Source organism: Plasmodium relictum, assembly GCF_900005765.1.
Source record: "Plasmodium relictum strain SGS1 genome assembly, chromosome: 14".
Taxonomy (NCBI): domain Eukaryota; phylum Apicomplexa; class Aconoidasida; order Haemosporida; family Plasmodiidae; genus Plasmodium; species Plasmodium relictum.
The window spans coordinates 2,375,313-2,397,723 of record NC_041692.1 but is presented as its reverse complement, the minus strand read 5'-3'; the positions used below and the strand labels follow the sequence as shown (position 1 = coordinate 2,397,723).

Sequence of the window (22,411 nt, the reverse complement as noted above, 5' to 3'; positions counted from 1 at the left end):
TTAGAAAACTTATTTTAATCGGGGTGCAAAAAACCTATAAGGTATTTTTCCTTTATCATTTATGATTTTATATCCATCAATATTTCTAAAAGTTGATGCATATTTATTATCAAGTTTTCTAATATTATCTAAAATATTATTTTTTGCATTAATTAATGAATTATATTCTTTTTGAATGCATTCCCCTCTTTTTCTTAATTTTTTATTTTCCGCTTTTAAAGTATATATTTCATTTTCATTATATAATTCATGTGAATTATTAAAAACATACCTCAATGGAATGTTAATTTGATAATTGCTAATTTTTTTGTTGATTTTTTTTAATCTATTGTATAGGTAATTAGTTTTTTGTGATAATTCATTTCGTTTATATTTTAACTGCAACTCTGGTTTCATAATTCTTTTTTCTTTAACTAAAATACTGTTGTTAGTAATTCTTGAGTGAACCATACCTGTGTGAAATTCATCTGGATTTTTTGTCATAACTTTTTCTTTTAAAACATTTTCTATTTTTTTTTTTTTTTTGTATATTTCTTTTCTTTTTCCATAATCTACTTTTTTTTCAAGTTCTCCTAAATGCAACCTATGCTTAGGTTGCCCTCTTTCTAAGTAACTTCTTTTAGGAACTATGTTTTTAAAATTAGACATTTTTTTCTTACTAATTTAGATTCTTATGAGTATATTAAACAACATATATGTAAAAACATATGCATATGTATTTAATTACTCCCTCTATATATCTCAATTTTATTTTTATTTTACTCTTATGAATTTATTCCCTTTAAAAAATATATATATGACATTTCTTCACATAAAAACATTTATGTTCTATGATAACTGTTTTTCTTTAAAGACTATATTAATATATTATTTTTATTAAAAAAAATCATCTTTATATGACTAATTTATTTGGCATAAGCATTGCCAACTTATAACCTTAATTTTTTGATTGTGAAAAAAAAAAAAAAATTATAAAACATTATTTTTATAATTTATTTTCTATATTTAATTACAATTAAAAATCAATGACTATTTTTTCAAAGAATGGATTTAAATATATACAAATATTTATACTATAATTTTTTTTTTTTTTTTGCAATTTAAAATGATTATTATTAAAATTAAAAAAAAAAACAATTTAACATGAATATATATATACTTTTTTTTCTAGAATAAAATTTAATAATATCTTGGATCAATATTTTTTCTATATTTTTCTTTAAAAAAAAAAAATTTTTTTTTTTTAATTTTTATATATTCCTAGTCATAAATAAACGTTAATATATTTTTTTAAAAAAATACCTAATTTAATTTTTAAAATTATATCTCTTATTATATATGCTTAAAAGAAAAAACAAAAAAAAAAAATTGTTATGAATTAAAAAAAATTGTTTCAATGTTTAATGAATATATAAAAATTAATTTAAAAATATAAAAATTAAAAAAAAAAATCTAAATTTTAAATCAGAACATATGAACTATGTTTTAACAAAACTAATATAATTTTAATTAAATATATAATTATTAAAATATTATTAAATTAATAAACAACTGTTGGATATTAAAATAATTTTGGTTAATTTATATAAATATTTTTGACATTTTTATTTTCTAACGCAAATTTTTTTTTTCTTTATTATTATAAATAGAAATTCATATTTATTTTCCCTTAATTATTAAAATTTTGATTCTTTTTAGTTGTAATTTAATTTTGATATCAAATTTAGTTTTTAAAATATATATATATATATATTTTTTTTTTAAACTTTAATTCTGTTTTAGAAGGATTTTAGCTTGTCCTCTTGAAAAATCAGGATCAATGAAAACTGCTTGAGATTCAATACCAGCTAGATTTATTCCTCTTTGAAATTTTAAATAACCTTTATATCCCCATTGTTTACCCCACGTATTTCTTATCAGCCAATATTTTATTAATTCATTATTTTTATTTATTTGTTCTCCCCATCCAACAATATTAATAGCATGGTTTGTTTGCTGCCAACCGTTAAACCCTTCATTTAATACATCGCATATTTGATTTTCATTAGTAATAACATCATATATTTTATTTTTATTATTATTATTATATAAATTTAACAATTCTGGGGTTGCATTAATAGCTGATATTATTGGTCCATTTAATAAAATTTCATTCATCATATCATATTCATTTGCACATTCATAACATCCATTTATATAATAATAATCTGAAGCATAATATATCTCTTTTATGCTTTTATCTTTATTATTTGATTTGTTAAAATTTCCCATATTAAGTGTACATTGAACTGTGTCATCATTTTCATATTTCATGTACTTTTCTGAGGGTATACCAAATTCATACATTTGTCTACCAACAAGAAATGGGTAACCGCCATCGCAACCTTGATTAAATGGGGAACAACTCAAAATAGATTGATAAGATAATTTTGGCATTTTTATTTTTTTTTTATATCTTTTCCAAAATAATATTTCAAATCTTTTTTCTAAACAGTATACACTAGAAATAGAATAACAACTGCCGCAATCTTTTTGATCTTCCACATCTTCAACAAAATTTTCATCATTAAAAGGATCTCCCCAACTAAATTCTTTTGGTAATGTTAAACGAATTTTTAAATCAGTAAAATCATTTTTTTTACATCCGTAAATTTTATGATTTTTTTTCTCATATATATTCACTATACAATTAATAGAGGAGGAAAAAAAAAAGAAATTTATTTATTTACAATAAAATAGTAGGAAAAAAATAATATAATATAATAAGATATTTATTAATAAGACATACTTAAATTAGTTTTTGTAGCAGCATATATTTTGGGTAAATTTGACAAATAAACTTTTTTGTATTTTGATCTTTTTCCAAGGACAGAGAAACTTAATTTATTTCTTTTATAGGTTTCATTTTTCTCACTTAAAAAGAAAATAAATAAATAAATAAATAAATATATATATATATATATATTTTTTATTCATATATTATATATATGTATGCCTGTTATCAACAATAATTTCTTTTTGTTACATATTATCAATAACAAATGAAGAAGTATTTCCATCTTCTTCTTTCTCAGAGTAAAAACAGCCCCAATGAAATATTTTCTCCTTAGAATTTTTTTTTATTTTTTCATCAAGTATCCATCCAATTTGTGTTTTGGTGGGATCTGTTTTATAGCATTCTTCTTCATCGAAATTTTTATCTAAAAAACATATTAAGTAAAAAAATTATTATTTTATTTTTTTTTTTTTTTCTATTAATATAAAAAAAATATAAATTTATTATTTTTATATTTTATTTCATATTTATTACCTTCTATTGACTGGGGGCAATATCGATTAGAATTTCTTTCATATTTAAAAAATCCTAATCAAAAAGTAAAAAAAAAAAAATGTATGTACACATATATGTATGCAAGTACATTATTTTATACCAAAATATCTCTTTCCTTTTAGTCTAATTTCAAATCCTTCATCATAAACCATTGTCCTTTATTATAAAATAAATTATACATACATATAGTACAAATATATTAGTATATATATATATATATATATATATATATATTTTACCAATAACCGATAATTTGATCATTATCGTAGCTTTTTACTGCTAAGTATGTCCATTGATCTCTTGGCTTTATTTCATTAGTTATTTTAATTTTTTCCATTGTTAATTTTATTTTTATTTCTTCTAGACTTCCATATTTATTTTCTAAAAATCTTTTATAATACTTTATACCTATTAAAATATGAAGAAAAAAAAAAATATAAGATGATATTTATTTATATATATTTCTTATTAATATGGTATCTGTTTATTTCTTCTTTTATAATTAATGTATATTTATTTTATTTTATTTATTATTTTTTTTTTTATTAATATAATATTTTATACTTGAACTTAAATTTTCTGAATTTCTATTAGGTATTCCTCCACCACAATTTTCAGGTTTTTCACTGATTTTTTTTGTCTGTTTGATTTTCCATACGCCTTGTACATCTCCCTATTATAATTAAAAATATTTTTTCTTTTTAACTGAAATTTTTTTTAATAATTATAATTTTCAATTTTTATTTTTCTAGGAACATTTATTTACCATAAGAGCATGTATAGGTAAATCACTTCTTACCAAACAGATCAACAATACATATAAAAAAAAAAAAATAATATTTTTCATATTTTAATTTATTTAAGAAAAAGGAAATTAAAAAAAATCTATAAACAAAAATAATATTTATTCCTATATATATATATATATATTTATAAAATTTGAATTTATTAACAATTAAATATTTTTTAATATTTAATTAAAAATCTTTCATAACAGTTATAACAGTTGTTTCTTTTTAATTAAAATAATTATATTTTTTTTTTTTTAAATAAGTTTTATTAAAACTTTTACTTTATTCTTAAGTTAAATCTTAGAATATCTGTATGTTTCATGTATTTACACATAAAAACATTTAATAACAAAAATGTAACGAATTCAAATTTCTTTTTAGAAATTATAATAATTATTATATTCTTTTATTTTTATTAAATATTTATGTTTATTTTAAAATGAATGTATAATTAAAAAAAATTTAAGAAATTAGTTGTCTATTTTGCATTTTTGCAAAAAACTATTATAATTGCTATTACATATAATGATAAAAAAATTATATACAGTATGAAATAATTATAATGATAAAATAAAAAGACAATAATTAATTATAAATGGTTAAAATTGTTAGTAAATGGTAATTGAACCATAAAACTATGAATTATATATGCATCCTACTATAACAAGTATTGAATTCCTTTTATTTACAAAAAATTATAAAAATATATTAAGTATTATTTTAATTAGACAAATTTATATATATATTTGGTTATATATTATAAATTAAAAAAAATTATTATGAGTATAAGAGAAATATACAATTATTCAATTCGGATAAATAAGATAATTAAAAATTTTAAGAAAAGTATAGTGATTTTCATTATAAAATTAGAATTAAAGGATAATTTAAAAAAGAAAACATAATAAATTATTAATATGTATTTTATTAAGTAGTGCACCACATATACCCTACTATATTATTGTTGTAGAAAACTTAAAATATGAGTAAAATTATATTTTCTTTTTTCTTGTTTTAAAATATAGTTATACCAATATCCTTTTTATATATATTTATTTTTTTTTTTTTTTATATACAATAAAATTATTTATTATATTTAAAAAAAGAACTAAATACATAAACTAAAAAAAAAATTATTATATAGTCTAAAAAAATAACTTAAATTTTAAAAATATATTAAAAAAAAAGTAATTCATTCAATTAGATTTTTTAAAAATTATTTTGATAAAAAAATTTATTTTATTGAGTTTTTTTTTTTCAATTTGTTTAAAGTAACAATTTCTTTACTTATTCTACTATAAAACATTATAACAATTTTATAGAAGTATAAATGTGTGTAAAACTGAAAAATAATAGACATTTTGAAAATTATTTTTTTATGTGATTCTCATAAATGATTTTAGAAAAATTTTCTCTGTATATTCTTTCTATGCAATTTTTGTATAAAAAAATAAAATAGGCAAAAAAAAAGATGCAATCAAAAATAAAAAAAATATACTGCCCCAAAAGTGAAATCAAGGATAACTTTTTTTTCAAATTTAAAGAAGACAATAATAGCTTTGAGCGTAAACAACAAAATAATAGGAAATCTACTGTAATAAAAAAACATAATAAGAACAAAAAAAATGAGAGCATATATTGTGACAATATCAAAGTTATAAGAATAGATTGTGAAAATCTTGAAAATGCAAAAGATGATTATAACAGTTTTTTTGATTCGAAAATATATTTGCCCGAATTAAGAGCAAATAAGGAAGAATTAAAATATTTCTTTAAAATAATTCTTAATACAATAGGAGAAAATAAAAAGGAAAATATATATTTTAATTTAATGAGTTTTTTATGTAAAAATTTTTCCTCATATATTGGTCTATTTGCAAATTTATGGTTTCAATGTAAAATTTTGTTAGCTGAAAAATTAATTTTAATTGAATTTTTTAAACAACTAAAAATAAATTCAGAAATAATTAATCATTTTTTTAATTATGGATATGATTCTTTTGAAACAATTTTATCAATTACAGGACAGGATTTAATAAAAATACAAAAATTTAATAATGTCACATGGATACCTGGTCATGCTTTTAGAATTAAAATTGTTTTTTCTAGAATAAATGATTACTTTAAATGTTTTTTTGAAAAAAATGAAGATTATGTAAAACAAATAAAAAAATTCATTTTACATAACAGAAGGAAAACTAAATTAACTAGCCAATTGATATTGCCTCAAGAAGAAAAAAATAAAAAAGAAAAAATTGATACTTCCTCATGTGTATTAACAAAAAAAAATGTGATAGTAAAAAATTATGAACCATACAATTCTTTAAATTTAAAAAGAAAAAATTCAATATATAATAATCCATTATATCTAAATACTCCATTTTTAAAATATTATAAATGTTACCCTTGTTATCAGTTACATAGGAGCAATCTTTAGTTTAAGTGTTAAAATAATTTCTATGATAATATTTATAGTCAAAGTTTTAATCATTAATAATAGAATAATTTTATCATATCAATATAGTTATTATTAAATAAGATACCAAAAAAAAAAAAAATAATTGTGCATTGTATCCATTTAAAAAAAATACATATAATTCATTACTTTTGATCTATAAGAATGTATGAAGTACTAATAAATTTTTATGTAAGTTGTAATTTGCAGAAAATTCTATAAAAAAAAATACTTTATCATATACTTTTTTTTTTTCTTTTCTTTTTTTTAATATAAATTTTTTAATTATATATATTTTTTTTTCTTATTATTTTTATTTTATTTTATTTTTTTGTAAATATATTTACATGTAAATACATTTACATATATTCTTTTTCAATTTCTTCTATTTTTTTGTAATATTTTTTAATCTTTTACATTTACCTTTTTTTTTTTAATGTAATTTGCTATTTAATTTTATTATTTTTTTTTTTAAATTTTAATTTTCTTATGGAAATAAATTTATTTAGCTATATACTTTTATTTCACATATACGTTATTTCTTCAACATGCTACAAATTTAAAAATTTTTTGTCTGATTCTTTTCTCAAGTTAAATAACATAAAGCAGCATAGAAATATTTTGAAATATCACAAGTCAATAAATCCTTTTTCAAAAAGTTGGTATTTAAAATTTTATTCAGATACTACTCTTAGTAAAAATGAAGAGAAAAAAAAATTATATATTTTAATTACTTCTCCAGAAGCAGCCAGAATATATAGATTCTTAGTAATATTACTTATAAATAATTTAAAAGGAGAAAAAAATTATGAGAGTTTTGAAACTCTAATGGACAATAATAAATATGTGCTTGAAATATTAAAACTTCCAATAATATCTATTGGTGAATCATGTAATAATATTTTAAACAATGAATTTAAAAAATCTGATTTTTTTAATATTTATAAGAATCTTTCCGTAGAAAGCAAAGTAGAATTAGAAGTAGACAATGACATATTCAACAAAATTAATAATAATATAGGTAAACTAAATATTGTTTTTTATCCAAGTAAGTCTAATTCAACAACACTAAAAAAAGAATTAATCTACAATTTTTTTAATAACACCAAAGTTATTAACGCTAATTTAGTATGGGTTGCATCGGCTATTAGTTTTTCCAGTTTTAACGAACTGAATTTACTTAATAAGAAAAAAAATAATCAAGAAAAAAAAAATATAAACGTGATCAAAATAGATTGCTATGATACAAAAAAAGTTATATATAAAAAGGAAAATAATATAAATAAAAATTCTATAATATGTCTGATGAGTAATAGTACAGTACTATCATTTTATGAAAATTTTGGTAACGATTTTGACTATGTTGTATGTATGGGAGTAAGTTGCTACAACCTTTTAAAAAAATTAAATTATAAAAATGTTTATTTTCCTGAAGATTCTAAAATCCAATCTTTTTTGAACATTTTGATCAATTTATACAATAAATTAAAAAATAATTATAAAAAAGAATTCCATGTTATTTTAACTAGAGAAAAAGACAAAAATGAAGAATTAAAGAAAATTTTATCAGAACTAAAAATCCCTTTTGAAATAATACCATGTACAAAGACAGAATATAATTTTGAGAATATTAAAAATGTGTATTCTTTAATCTACTCATATATCAAAAGTAAAATTTAAAAAAATATATTTCTTTTATATATAAGATTATAAATATTACTACTGTTATCTCCTCTATCCCTTTATGTGATTTTTAATAAAATAGGTGAACATTTATTGTTATTTATTCTAGATTATTTTTTATCATTCTTTTTAAAGAATATAATAATATTTTTCATTATAAATTTTTTTTTTTTTTTTTTTGCAGCTATTTTCTTTTTTAAATATAAAAAAAAAAAATAAATAGGAAATAAGAAAATAATATTATATATATAATAAAAAAAAAAAAATACAAAGAAAAAAAAAATACAAAAAAAAAAAAATTTATTAATTTTTAAAATTTAATGAACTGAAAAATTTTGAAATTCATCAAGTAATTCTGAAAATTTATCATTTTTATCTGGTGTAATTAACTTAGAATTATTTTTCTTTTTTATATTATTTAAAATGTAATTTTTCGAATTGTATTTAGAAGCAATTTCATTTTTTGTTTTAATCATACTATCAAAATTACAATCATTTTTTTCTTTATTCTTTATTTCTTCAAAATAATATACATTATTAGGTATATTATTAATATTAGGAGAATTTTGAAAATTAAACTGTTCAGTATTATTTGAAGAATTGTTGTTTATGGAAAAATACGTATCTTTAAAAATTTCATTTTTATTGTCTTTAAAAAAATCATTATTTTTAGAATAGCTTAAATCTTTACAAAATGAATCGTTATTATTGAGATAATGAATATTACCTTCAAATAAATCATTATCATTATTTATATTTAAAGAATTATCAATTTTAACTAAATCATCGTTTTTTTCATAATTCCAAGGATCAAAAAAATTATCAAAATTACTACAATTACTTTGATCGTTACTTAAAAGATCATTCTTAAAATCAAATAAACTTACTTCATTATTCAAGCTCAAATCTTTTAATATATGTTCATTGTCATAAATAATTTTATTATGATGATTTTCTATTGTTTTATTAGGTTCCATACCTAGATTTAATAAATTAGAATTTTCCTCCGATTCATTAATATTATTATCAAATGATTTCTTCTTTTCTTCTATTTCTTTTACTTTAACATTCCCACCTATATTTTCTATTTTTGATTCAATATTTTCCTCTAATATTTTATTTTCTGTTCCATTTCTTATATCTCTGCTATCTTTTAAATTAATATTAGTAATAGTAGCATCTTCTTTTTTCTTTTCAATAATGTCACTTTTTTTATTTTGAATTTGGTTATTTTCAGAACCATTTGTTGTAATATTTTTCTTCAGAGTATTACTACTTAAATTATTTTGACTAAAAAGTTTTAAAAAGTTAATGTTATTTTTAGGAATTTGTTTTTCACATTTTTGATTTATCATTTTTATGACTACTATTTTATCATTATTAATTTCTATGAGATTATTTTGTTTATTACTTAAATTAAGTTCACTTATTTTATCAAAAATTTGGTTTACTTTTTTCTTTATATCACTGGAGATATGAACGAACCATTTTTTTAAATCTGCATAATTTTCTAATATAAATAAAAGAGTGGAAGAATCAATTCTTTTTACTGGATTTTTGTTTAAAGTCATAAGTAAAACAGAAATAATTCTCTTCGAATATTTTATATTATATGGAATAGTAAAACTACCATTTAAAATTGATAAAAAACTATTATTCTGAAATGGATGAACTTTAAAAAGTAATAAATATAAAATGCATCCAATCATCCATATGTCTACTTTGCAAGAAATTTCTAAATTAGAATATAAATCAATTAGTTCTGGTGGCCTATACATTAATGTAGTATCTCTTTCTATTTCTTCTTTTAATATATATAATGAATTTTTCGTTAAATCATTTGGATAAATGGATTCTGAAACTGTGTGTGAACCAAAATCACAAATTTTATAAACCCCTTTTTTGTCACACAAAATATTTTCTAATTTTATATCTCTATGTATAATTGGTACTTCTTGAGTATGTAAAAAATTTAATCCTGTAACTATATCTTTCATTATTTTAACTATATGATATTCTCTTAATTTATCTTTATTTTTTTCAAATATATTTAATAGATTACCCCTTTCACAATATTCCATTAACATTATTACAATTTTATAATTATTTTCTGAAACAACTGTTGATCCATAATATTGAACGATGTTTTTATGAGGTGGTAAACTTTTTAAAATATTTATTTCTTTATTGGCCATTTCTAATTTCTCTTTATCTTGACATATGGTCTTCTTTAAAGTAAAACCTTTATTTGTATTTAAATCTTTCGCCATATATACAAAAGAATACGCTCCCTCAGATATTAGTTTTTCTTCTCTTATAGTTCTTCCATTTATATTATATATCTTTCCTCCAATTAATGTTGTACATATACTTCTAAACATTAGCATTTTTGACACTCTTTATACTTTTTGTCTTTTCTATTTCAGTTTTTTTATTTGTTTTTTAAACTATCTAATGATCCATACACACAAATATATATATATATATATATATATATTATCCTTTTTTTTTTTTTTTTGTTTTTTTTTAATAAACTACGAACATTAAAATTATTTACTATTTTATTTATATTTTACAAAAACAATTATAAAATATTCATGCTCTTAAATGCATACACCCAGATATTATGTATATAGATAAAATATATTAATCAAATACAAACAATTATTATAAATTTTTTTTTATTGTGCTTTTTTAAAGCTGCAATAAAAATTATGATACTTTGTTTTACTTCATTTTTTTTTGGAAAATTCAAAGAAAAAAAAATTCATGAAAAAAATAAAAAGAAATATTATAAATATGGTATATCATAATTTTATAATATAATCACAAACAAAAAAAAAAAAAAAAACAGAATTATTACTGTACATATAATATATTTAAATTACATCTAACTTATATAAAAAGAAAGATATTACCAAAAATATTTAAATTATACAATAAGAAATACATTTTGATTAATTTTCAAACTATTTTTAAATATGATATATAATATAAAATAAATATTTAAACAAATAACTTATTAAAAAATATAAAAATAAATATATAATAAAATAATAAATGCATTATTATATATATGACACCTCCATTAATAATAATCATGATACAACCATTATACGTTCAAATAAGAAAGCATAAATAAATATATATATAGTATATATTTATATAAAATAATAAATATTTAAAAGATGAGTGTTCAAATAACGGTAAAAATATTTAATATTAATCTAATTTTTTAATATGTATATTCTTTCAAATAAGTTAAGAAATCTTTAAATTATACAAACACATAGTATGTACTAAAAAAAAAAGATTTACAAGTAAAAATTTTCATAAAAATTTTTTAAAATTAACAAAAAAAAAAATTTATACTCCTTTATATTAAGAAATTTTTAATATATATGCTATTTCACTACTAATATAGACTACCCTTTAATGTCTTTTTAATTTTTTTAATGCATAAATTTTGAAATTTTTTAGATACGTAAGTGCATACATGTGTTATTTAAAACAAAAATTAATTTTTAGTGTAGTTTATGATCAATTCATTAGAAATTTTTCTCATTTTCTTTTTTAATTTTTTACATATTGAAAAGATAAAAATTAAAAAAAAAGAACAATCAAAAGTCTAATTCTATAAATATGTTACTATAATAAAATTATAATATAAATGGAATTATCCTTGCAATATTAATACTAAAAAAAAAAAAAAATTTTAAGCATTAACAAATAAATTAATATATTCATAAATATAAAAAAAAAAAAAGAAAAAAAGAGGTTAAGATGTTTGTCGTATATTTTTTTTCTTTATAAAAAAAATTATTAAAAAAATATATCAGAAAAAAAAAAAAAATATATTTGAACTACTTATTCTGTGTGCGAAAATTTGTATTTTGTATAATTTTTTTTTTTTTTCTTATCTTTTTTATATAATATTTAAAGTACTTTACAATTAAAAAAATTATAAAATAGAAAAAATTAAATATTTTTTGTATAAATAGGTAAAATTGTTAATTTCTTGATATTTTTTATTAAAAATTTGATACATTATTTTTTGTTGAAGAATTATATTCATAAAATACAAAAATAATTTTTTTTAAAATTACGTAAAACAAAAAACTTAAGTGTTTGAGCCATTAAAAATATCCATATAATTTTTAATTCTCATGTTAAAAAAATTTATTATACTTTTTACTTTTTATTATAAGAGATATAAAATTTTTTTATTTTATATCATATTATTATTGAAACTCTTAAATAAGAAAACTAGTTTTCCTTTTTTTTTTTTTAAATAACAATTTATTCCATTTTAATTGATAATATCTTTTATATTATTATATCTACCCTTATGTATAGTTTCATTTCTTTTTAAAAATATTTAAAATTAGAAAATTATCTATATATGGTGATATTAAATATGTAAAAATTTCTTTAAATAATAAAAACAAAATAATAGTTATATATATATACATTATTTGCTTATTTTTTTCTTATATTTTAAGTCATTGATACGTTCATGAAAGAAATAAAATAATTTTAAAATATATATTAAAATTTTGAGTTTTTTATTAGTTTAATTTTTTAGATTAAAAAAAAAATATAAATCTTGGATATATTTTATTTTTATCGTCTCTAACTTCTTTTGTTTGGTCTTGGTAACATATTTTGAAGTAAAAATATATTATCCTTCATAAAAAATAAGGATAGATTTCATTAAAAAAGAGTTATAACGTTTAAAAACTTCTTTTATAATTTATTAAGAAAAATAAAATTAAATAAGAAATTCAAATAAAGATTGAACTTGTATAGTTTTTCATAATTTCCTTTTTATCTATGAAAACAGCAAGGATAAAAAATTGAAATTAATATATTAGAAATTAGTCATTTCCCCTTTTTAAATAAAATATAATAGATCAAGTGTTCTCATATTAACCAAAAAAAAAAAAAAATATTATGATTTTTTTCTTTTTTTTGAAGTCTTAATTTAGAGGAATAAAAAAATTAATATTAAAATACATTATAAAATTTTTAAAATATATATATATACATATTCTTTAAAAAAAAAATAAAATAATGTTAAAAAATAAAATGAAAAATAATAATAAAATAAATTTAATTTTTCTTTATTTTTCTTCTAAGCACATTTTTGTATCTAAAAAAACAAGATAATAGTAAAAAACATATTTTTGTTCTCTTATCCGTAAAATTTCTATTGCATTTTACTGTTTCTTTTGTTTTTTGAAAAAGGAAGATATAAATTAAAAGTTTATTTTTTTTTTTTTTTATCTTTAAATACTACTATTTTTTTTCACGTCTATATACAAAAAAATCTTTAAAAATATATAGATACTAAAATATTCTTGAATTATACAAAATAAAAAAAAAAAAATAAAAGGATACATTTAGATATATATATGCATCCGTATGATATTTTTTAATTTAATATATATATATATATATATAATCCCAGAGTATATTTAACATCTTTTTTAAGATCGTATTATTTTTCTCCTTGAAATTTTTTTTTTCTTTCAAGAAATTCCTTCATTTTAAAATATTATATGATTAATATATTTTCATTTTAATAATAGTTTTTTTAAATTGTTTGCTTTTATTCTTATGTATTTATTTTTTATTTTTTTATTTTCAGAATATTATTTTATATTGAATTCTTTATTTAAGAAAATTTAATTTTTCCTCTTAGAATTTTTTATATTCTTATTTGTTAATAATATATATATATATTTAATATATTTATATTTACATAATGGAGAGCACAGAAAATTGTGAACAAATTTATTTGACTGGAGATGGAGGAGTAATAAAAACAATATTAAGAAAAGGAGATGAAGGAGAAGAAAACACACCAAAAAAAGGAAATGAAGTAACAGTGCATTATGTAGGAAAATTAGAGAGTAATGGAAAAGTTTTTGATTCATCGCGTGATAGAAATGTGCCATTTAAGTTTCATTTAGGTTCAGGAGAAGTTATAAAAGGGTGGGATATATGCGTAGCTTCTATGAAAAAAAATGAAAAATGCTCAGTTCGTTTAGACAGTAAATATGGTTATGGAGAAGAAGGATGTGGAGAAAACATTCCAGGTAATAGTGTTTTAATTTTTGAAATTGAATTAATAAGTTTTAGAGAGGCTAAAAAAAGTATTTATGATTATACTGATGAAGAAAAAATACAAGCTGCTTTCGATCTAAAAGAAGAAGGAAATGAATTATTTAAAAAAGAACAAATAGATGAAGCTATTTCTAAATATAAAGAAGCACTTGACTTTTTTATGCATGCAGAAGAATGGGAAGATAAATTACTAGAAAAAAAAAAAAATATAGAAATTACGTGTAATTTAAATTTATCTACATGTTACAATAAAAATAAGGATTACCCTAATGCTATTGAACATGCATCTAAAGTTCTTAAGTTAGATAAAAATAATTTTAAAGCCTTATACAAATTAGGTGTTGCAAATATGCACTTTGGATTTTTAGAAGAAGCTAAAGACAACTTATATAAAGCTGCATCATTAAGCCCCAAAAATGTAGAAATTAGAAATAGTTATGAATTATGCATAACTAAATTAAAAGAAGCTAGAAAAAAAGATAAACTTACTTTTGGAGGAATGTTTAATAAAGGGAGTTTATATGATGAAAAAGAAAGTAGTGCTAAATAATTTTTAAATTATCCTGATAATTCATATATTGTGAAATTAATGAAGTTTCTTATTCATTGTTAATCTACTTAAAATTTCTTTTCCTGTGATAAATGTTGTAATAACTTATCACTATATAATTTTTATAAAAAAGAAATATGTTAATAAGACACTATATATTTAGAAAAAATACTACATTCAGATAATAAACTGTGTGCAGAAAATTAATTAAAGCTATTAACATATAAAAATGTTTAGATGACAAAAACTCATTATAATTTTATTTTATTATTAAGTACCATAACAATGTCCCTTATTCTCATTTTTTTATTTTATTTATTATTTATTTATATATGTATTTTTTTTTTTTTAAATTCTCTATTGTTAAAAATTAAAAAATTATAAACTAATAAAAATAATATGATAAACTATAAATATATTATCTTCATCCTCATTTAGCATTTGAGTTTTCTTTTTAATATTTTAAGAATATCTTTTAAGCAAAAAAATTAATTTAAGTCCAAGCTATATAAGTACCAAATAAAGGAGGCCCAACAAAAAAATAAAATAAATTTATAAATAAAAGATAATTCCAATTTTCATAATATTTTAATAAATAAGCATAGTGTAAAAAAAATATTGGAGAACTTATAATCAACCTTAATATTATCTGTAAAAAAAAAATATATATATATATATATTCCTTTCCTTTTTTTTTGTAAATGAAAATATATTTAAAAATAATGGAAAAAAATATATAAAAAAAAGTAAAAATTAAATGGATATCAATTTTAAAACATAATATAAAAATAAGGATATATTTACTTTGAAAAAAAAATGTATTCTTTGTGTGTATGTCATTATTATTAATAAAAATAATACAATTTTATAAACATCCACATATATATATATATATGCATAATTTTAACCTCGTTATGTGCAAATAATAATATATAAAGAGACAATATACATAAATGTACTATACAACCAATAAAATGATTTAACAGTATGGATAATCTGTGTACGCTAAAATTATTATATTTAAAAAAATTATATACACAATGAAAAGATATATAATATATAGGTGCAGAGTATAGTATATTAACATTTGGTTCCTTTAAAAACTTTAAAAACCTGACGCCCCAATACTTATATTGTATGTAATTATAAATAAAAGGAAAATTTTGGTTACACCATTGTCTATTTATTAGCAGACTTTTATTATTCCATATATTCATATAATTTAATGGATTTTTTATGAAATTAATTAAAAACAAATAAAAAGTTTTATTTTGTTCTTTCCATAAATCACTGTGTTGAGCACAATATAAATGATAAGAATAAATTTGAAAAATTAAAAAAGGAAAAACTACAATAATTGCTTCAATTAAAGCTTTTAGCCAGTGGACTATAAAATAAAAAATACAACTTTTAGAAGAAAAATAAGAAAAAATTGTATTTTTATTTTTCTTAATTTTACTGCGTATGTAAAATTGACAAAATTTACATGAATTGATGTTAAAGAAAAAAAGAGGTATCAAAAATAAAATCCCATTTGATCTAAAAAAAGAAGCTATAAAAAAAGCTAATACAGACAATATTTCAAAAATGGAACTCATTTTATGAGTACTTGATGATAATTTTAAAAAATTAAATCCCCATATAGAGAAACAGCTAAAAATACTTTCATTATAAAATGAACTAACATGAATATTTCCAATTGTAAATGAATATAAAATCGATAAAAAAAAGCTGAAACTATAACTCTCTTTTTCATCTTTAATATTACGTAGATAAAAACAATCTCGTTCATTTGTCACCAAATCACATTTATTTTCATAATTTTTTTTATTCTCATAGTGAATTAATGAGAATACATATATTCCAATGGTTGCTATAACAAAAAATACATTATTTATTATTACTGCTATTAAAACATTTATTGCACAATTATCAATATTTAGTATAAATTTCTTTAATAACTTTTTTGTAAATATTATAATTAATGGTAATGAAGGGAAAAATGCATGATTTTGTTCATAAGAATACTCAGTTTTATTTAATGATAATCTTAAGAAATATTCTCCATCCCAATATGAAAAACATTTTATATATTCCCATAATATTCCATTTTCACATAATAAATTATTACTTAACTTATAATTACTTATTAATTTACTCCATATAATTGTATATATTATACAAAAGATTCTAATCAATACTGCTATTATTATTATTAATAATACATGGATATTTGTATTATCTTTATAACGTGACAAAAATTTAAGTTTTCGTTTTTTTATCATATGCTTATGCATATCTATTGCAAAAAAATGTAAGACACCAAATTCAAAAAAAAAAAAAGAAAGAAAAAAGGTCTATTTAATAAAGTAAAAAAAAAACATTATTTCTTTTTATTCATTTTTAATTTAAATTTAAGAAGTTTTATTAGCCTCAATCAAATTATAAAATATGATTGTATGTTTTATGCATATGTATATTATATTTTTTTATTAAACTTAATTATTAATTCATTAAAATTTAAAACAATTTTTTATTTTTGAAGTTTCTAAAAATTATAACCTACCACTTCAATTATAATAAATTTATTTTTATTTAAGTAAATAGTAATTATATGTTATATATTTTAATTTCTTTAAAAAATACTTATTTAAATTTCCATTTTTTTTTTTTTTTTTTTTTTGCTATTAAAATTTTAATAGCATGTGACAATTTTAGAGCATTAAAAATAAAAAAAAAAAAAAAATTAAAAATAATGTTATACTAATTATTTAAATAATTTGATAAAAAAAAAAGTTTGATAATGAGTGAAATTATCAGTAAATTTTTTTTAATAAACAAAAATGGAAGATGAAAATAAAGAAAAAAACGAAATATCTCTGTTAGAAATTAAGAGAAAAGTCCAAACAGAACTCGAGGCTTTAAAAGATGATAATAAGCAAAAAAAGTTTCGAATTTTGAATTATACCTCAAAAGATAGTTTTGTAGGAAAAATAGAGAAAGATTTTTTAATTTATTTTTGTTTTTTATGTGGATTTAATTGCTTAATTAGTGAAATTGATATAAATAATTTACCAACAAGAAAAACAGATAGTTCAATTATTTTTCCTTGTAAAAAAATTATTCATAAAAAAAATCATAAAATACAAACAAAAAGAATTTTAATTAAAAGGAGAGATGGAGTTGAAGTACAATACAGAATATTATGCAAAGAGTGTAATGTACCAATTGGATATATTAATGATTTAAATTATGATAATTCATATATTTATTATTATAACTATTCCATGTTAAAGGATCAAACAAAATGTAAAATTTTTACAGATATGTAAAACCAACTTTTTTTTTTTTTTTTTAATTTATTATTACTTCATATATTAATAAATAATAGGATAAAGTTGTTAATTAACTGTATAACTTGTACTCTCATAGTTTAAACATAATTGTTGTTACTACTTTGTTTCTAAACTTATTCTTTTTATTTAGCATACTTACATTCTAAAAAATTTTATATCAATAGAGAAATTGTATAAACTTAATAACATTTGTATATTTCACATAATTTATTTCTAATTATATATATATATATATATATATATATATAAGTTCACTATTTCCTTTTTATAAATTGAGGTTATTTTGCTTCAAATAAATTCATCAGTAAAATTTTTTTATGAAAATATTTATTTTTTTAATTAATGATTATTAAGTATTTTTTTTTTTTTTTTTATGTTACTATCTTTAAATTTCTGTATTATTTACAAATATATTTTTTTTTAATTAAAATGCAAATAAATGACAAATAATTTAAATTTCTCCACAATTATATGTTCCTTTTTTTCTTTTTTTTTTATTATTTATAATTTAAAGAAAATAGACCTATAATATATTTTTATCATCTAATAAAGGAATGATATCATATTTACTAACTTTACTATTACCTGGAAAATCTCCTATATAATTATTTTTTTCTGTATTTTTGCTTATATTATAATTTCTATTTGAATTATTCGATATGTTTTCTTCTATTTGATACTTTTTCTCTGTTGTTGATGTAATTAAATTACTTACATTAGGTTCAGTATTAATGTTCATATTAAAAAAACCAACTTTATAGATTGATCCTTTTATTTCATAACTATTTTTTTTTATTCTTGTATTAGGCATTATTACCTAAAAAAAAAAAAAAAAGAAAGAAAGAAATATATACAATATGATGCTTATAAAGGTGAAAGATGTACAATTAAAACACAAGAATTATAGAAATTAAAAATTAACAATATATATTAATAATAATCATTAAAAATAAATATAAACATAATAAAATCAAATAAAATTATAAGAGAAAAAATTAATTTATATTTTAACCATTTTACCCATGGACCAAGTTGTTACAGCTCCATATATATTTAATATATCTCCAACTTTGAAAAAATATTTTAATGTTTTAGAATTATTTGATTTTTTATTTATATCGTATATATACTTTTTTTCATTTATATTCATTTGATTTTCATTAATATTTAAATTGATGTTATTATAAGAATCAACCAAATCTTCCATATCATCACCTAAAATGTCAATATTATTTTTGTTTAATTCTTCTTGTATAAATGTGTGAGGAATACACAGTATTACAGATCCACTTATATCTGCTATTTGATAATGATATTTAATAATATTATTTATATGATCTGGTGGATCGTCTATATATTTAATTATTAAGCATTGTATTGATAAATTGCTCAGAAACGGCTTTAAATCTTTAATTAAATGAAAATTTTTATCACACATCCTTTTTTTATTCTTAAAAAGATTATGAAATTACTCTTTAATTTTTATATATATACTTTAAGATATAAAACTAAATAATGATTCCATCCATTCTTAAATATTTGTTAATTTTTTATAAAAAAATTTCAAAATATTCATAAAATCAAAATTTTTAAAATATTTTAATTTTTTTTTTTTTTTCTTTAATATAATTTTTTTTTTTTTTTTATTGATCAAAAGAAAAAAAATTTTAAATAAAAATATTACAAAAAAATAAAATAAAATAAAATAAAATAAAATGATACAACAAAATGTAATTTTTTTAAAAGTATAAAAATTGATGTACATTTTTAAATTAAAAAAAAATTTTATAAAGTTTGAATTAAAAAAAAAAAAATGTTTTACTTTTTGTGCAAGCGTGTATTTAAAGAAAATAATATAACCCAAAAAAGGATAATAATTTTTAAAATTAAACTTCTGATATTTTAGTTATAAATAGATGAGATAAAAACTTTAGATTAAAAAAAAAAAAAGACCTAAAAAAAAAAAATATAAAACATTAAATTAAAAAAAAGAAAAATATATATATATATATATATATATATATATATATATATATATATATATATATATATATATATATATGCATACCTATATTGCTTATTATTAATATTCAATGTATCTTCTGAATAGTCAAGTTTTATTTTTGATAAAATTTTAAAAGACACCCATTTTAACATGTTATTATTACCGCTTAAATAATTTTGCAAACGTAACTGAATTAAATTTTTATATTTATTTGGTTCACTTAATAATTCTGAATAATGTATTTCTATTATTTTTTCATCTCTGTTAAATTTATATTCTCCTATTCTTATAAATTTAACAATGCTATTTTCACATTCTGCTTGAAATTTTAGTAAGTCTTTAATTAATTCATCACATGGTAATAACAAATTCCATTTTCTAATTTTATTATAAGATATTTTTAATGCTTCTAAAACTTCCTTTTTATTAATTTCAGATCTCAATATTAAAACTTTATTTGATTCATTCAAAAATAGTAAGTATCGAAAATATGTAACAAAACAAGGGTTATATATAACTCTATCTCTGTCTTTGGGATCTAAATGTATATTTCCTATGTCTTTTAGTGCTATTTTGAACAAATTAAAAAAAGGGAAAATTTTTATATTCATCAATAAAAATATTTTCATTCAATTAAAAGTTAAATTATTGTATTTGTTATATATATATATATATATATATATATATATATATATATATTTGTTTTCTATTCATAAAAATATGTAAATTTATTTATATATTTTTTGGTTCTTAATAATTTACGTCTTATATATGTGACACAACTAATATAAACACCGTCATAACGAATGCGAGGATATTCTAACAATAACCTAAAAATAAATTTATAATTAATTTTAATTAAAAGTTAATTAAAAAAATAATCTTATTATTTTATTATTCTATTTTTTTTTCCAAATTTATTATATAAAACCTTTTGAAAGAATTTTCGTATAATTTACATTTTTCTTCATAATTTGTAAAGTTTTTCTCACATAATAATTTATACTCATTTTCAATAGATACTAAAGAATAGATACTTTTGCATGAAAAAAGAAACCTATTTTGTTAAATTAAAAAAAAAAAAAAAAAGATGATAAATTTTTATCATTCATATACTTTTAATTTCTTTTTTTGATGTTTTTGGCACAAATTCAAACTCTTTTCCTTTTTTTTTTTTTTATTTTTCACAAATATAAATTCTTATAAAATAAATTATTTAAATTATATATGTATATGTTATAATAAAAGTAGTTGAACTATAATGTTTATTAAGAGTTGTAATATTATACAACCTTATAAAATACATAAAGATTATATTATTATTTACTATTTATTCATTTCACCTTTATTTTAAATATAAATATATATTATATATTTTTATTAAATATTATATTTTTATATAGTTAATTGCTTTATAAATTTTAATTTAGTATTTCTCTTTTCTTAAAATATAGAATTATATGAATATATCTTAAACCTATGCATGGAATAAAAATCTAAAAATTTTATTATTGAAAAAAAATTTTTAGATAATATATTTATTAAGTAACTATTTTCATCTTGCTTATTTTCTTCATTAGACTCATTTTTATCTCTATGTAAAAATAAAAAAAAAAAAAAGACTATGTGTATATAAACTATAATAAAAATCAATAAACAAATGTGTAATAAGAAAAAAAAAATATATATACAAAAGATTTATAAACATTATTATTTATAAATATATAAAATTATTTTAATAATCTTTAATATATTAGAAAAACAAAAATATATATGTTTAAAAATATTAATTGAATCTAAAAAAGAAAAATTTACATATTTTCAGAATTTTCATTTATATATATATTGAGAATATTTGGATATAATTTTACAGCTTCTTGATAAAATTTTGTTGCTTTTAAAAAGTTTTCATCATTTTCGTGATTCAAAGCTTGAATAAATAACTTCTTTGCCTTTTCTTTATTTGAATTAAAATGCTTTGTAGAATTATCATTACTTTTAATCTTTTTTTCAAACATTTTTAATATTAAAAAAAAATTTAAATGAAATTTTTATATTTTTAATAAAAAAAAAAAAAGAATCACTTAAAAATATGAAATATATATACATAT

At 17.6% G+C, this 22,411-nt stretch overlaps 10 protein-coding genes across 10 annotated transcripts; 4 read left to right on the top strand and 6 right to left on the bottom strand.

Annotated features, from left to right (window-relative positions):
- Window positions 1-9: 9 nt before the first annotated feature.
- PRELSG_1463000 (nucleolar rRNA processing protein, putative) lies at window positions 10-648 on the bottom strand (the record flags this gene model as incomplete). Its single annotated transcript, XM_028679731.1, has 1 exon — window positions 10-648. The coding sequence occupies one exon, from the start codon at window positions 646-648 to the stop codon at window positions 10-12; it is 639 nt and encodes a 212-aa protein (XP_028535415.1).
- Window positions 649-1,767: 1,119 nt separating this feature from the next.
- DPAP2 (dipeptidyl aminopeptidase 2, putative) lies at window positions 1,768-4,178 on the bottom strand (the record flags this gene model as incomplete). Its single annotated transcript, XM_028679730.1, has 8 exons — window positions 1,768-2,681; window positions 2,789-2,913; window positions 3,026-3,200; window positions 3,311-3,364; window positions 3,432-3,487; window positions 3,571-3,739; window positions 3,896-4,004; window positions 4,098-4,178. The coding sequence occupies 8 exons, from the start codon at window positions 4,176-4,178 to the stop codon at window positions 1,768-1,770; spliced, it is 1,683 nt and encodes a 560-aa protein (XP_028535414.1).
- Window positions 4,179-5,593: 1,415 nt separating this feature from the next.
- Window positions 5,594-6,559, top strand: PRELSG_1462800 (conserved Plasmodium protein, unknown function; the record flags this gene model as incomplete). The annotated part of the gene is made up of 1 exon (XM_028679729.1): window positions 5,594-6,559. The coding sequence occupies one exon, from the start codon at window positions 5,594-5,596 to the stop codon at window positions 6,557-6,559; it is 966 nt and encodes a 321-aa protein (XP_028535413.1).
- Window positions 6,560-7,066: 507 nt separating this feature from the next.
- On the top strand, window positions 7,067-8,257 carry PRELSG_1462700 (conserved Plasmodium protein, unknown function; the record flags this gene model as incomplete). The annotated part of the gene is made up of 1 exon (XM_028679728.1): window positions 7,067-8,257. The coding sequence occupies one exon, from the start codon at window positions 7,067-7,069 to the stop codon at window positions 8,255-8,257; it is 1,191 nt and encodes a 396-aa protein (XP_028535412.1).
- Window positions 8,258-8,577: 320 nt separating this feature from the next.
- On the bottom strand, window positions 8,578-10,647 carry PRELSG_1462600 (serine/threonine protein kinase, putative; the record flags this gene model as incomplete). The annotated part of the gene is made up of 1 exon (XM_028679727.1): window positions 8,578-10,647. One exon carries the CDS (start codon window positions 10,645-10,647, stop codon window positions 8,578-8,580), a length of 2,070 nt encoding a protein of 689 aa, XP_028535411.1.
- A 3,380-nt stretch (window positions 10,648-14,027) lies between these two features.
- On the top strand, window positions 14,028-14,939 carry FKBP35 (FK506-binding protein (FKBP)-type peptidyl-prolyl isomerase, putative; the record flags this gene model as incomplete). Its single annotated transcript, XM_028679726.1, has 1 exon — window positions 14,028-14,939. One exon carries the CDS (start codon window positions 14,028-14,030, stop codon window positions 14,937-14,939), a length of 912 nt encoding a protein of 303 aa, XP_028535410.1.
- Window positions 14,940-15,432: 493 nt separating this feature from the next.
- On the bottom strand, window positions 15,433-17,236 carry PRELSG_1462400 (GPI mannosyltransferase 2, putative; the record flags this gene model as incomplete). The annotated part of the gene is made up of 2 exons (XM_028679725.1): window positions 15,433-15,588; window positions 15,848-17,236. The coding sequence occupies 2 exons, from the start codon at window positions 17,234-17,236 to the stop codon at window positions 15,433-15,435; spliced, it is 1,545 nt and encodes a 514-aa protein (XP_028535409.1).
- Window positions 17,237-17,782: 546 nt separating this feature from the next.
- PRELSG_1462300 (conserved Plasmodium protein, unknown function) lies at window positions 17,783-18,271 on the top strand (the record flags this gene model as incomplete). Its single annotated transcript, XM_028679724.1, has 1 exon — window positions 17,783-18,271. The coding sequence occupies one exon, from the start codon at window positions 17,783-17,785 to the stop codon at window positions 18,269-18,271; it is 489 nt and encodes a 162-aa protein (XP_028535408.1).
- A 547-nt stretch (window positions 18,272-18,818) lies between these two features.
- On the bottom strand, window positions 18,819-19,733 carry PRELSG_1462200 (conserved Plasmodium protein, unknown function; the record flags this gene model as incomplete). Its single annotated transcript, XM_028679722.1, has 2 exons — window positions 18,819-19,112; window positions 19,308-19,733. The coding sequence occupies 2 exons, from the start codon at window positions 19,731-19,733 to the stop codon at window positions 18,819-18,821; spliced, it is 720 nt and encodes a 239-aa protein (XP_028535407.1).
- A 448-nt stretch (window positions 19,734-20,181) lies between these two features.
- Window positions 20,182-22,318, bottom strand: DIA2 (DNA replication origin binding protein, putative; the record flags this gene model as incomplete). The annotated part of the gene is made up of 6 exons (XM_028679721.1): window positions 20,182-20,248; window positions 20,364-20,868; window positions 21,063-21,130; window positions 21,232-21,357; window positions 21,778-21,894; window positions 22,116-22,318. The coding sequence occupies 6 exons, from the start codon at window positions 22,316-22,318 to the stop codon at window positions 20,182-20,184; spliced, it is 1,086 nt and encodes a 361-aa protein (XP_028535406.1).
- Between the last annotated feature and the right edge of the window lie 93 nt (window positions 22,319-22,411).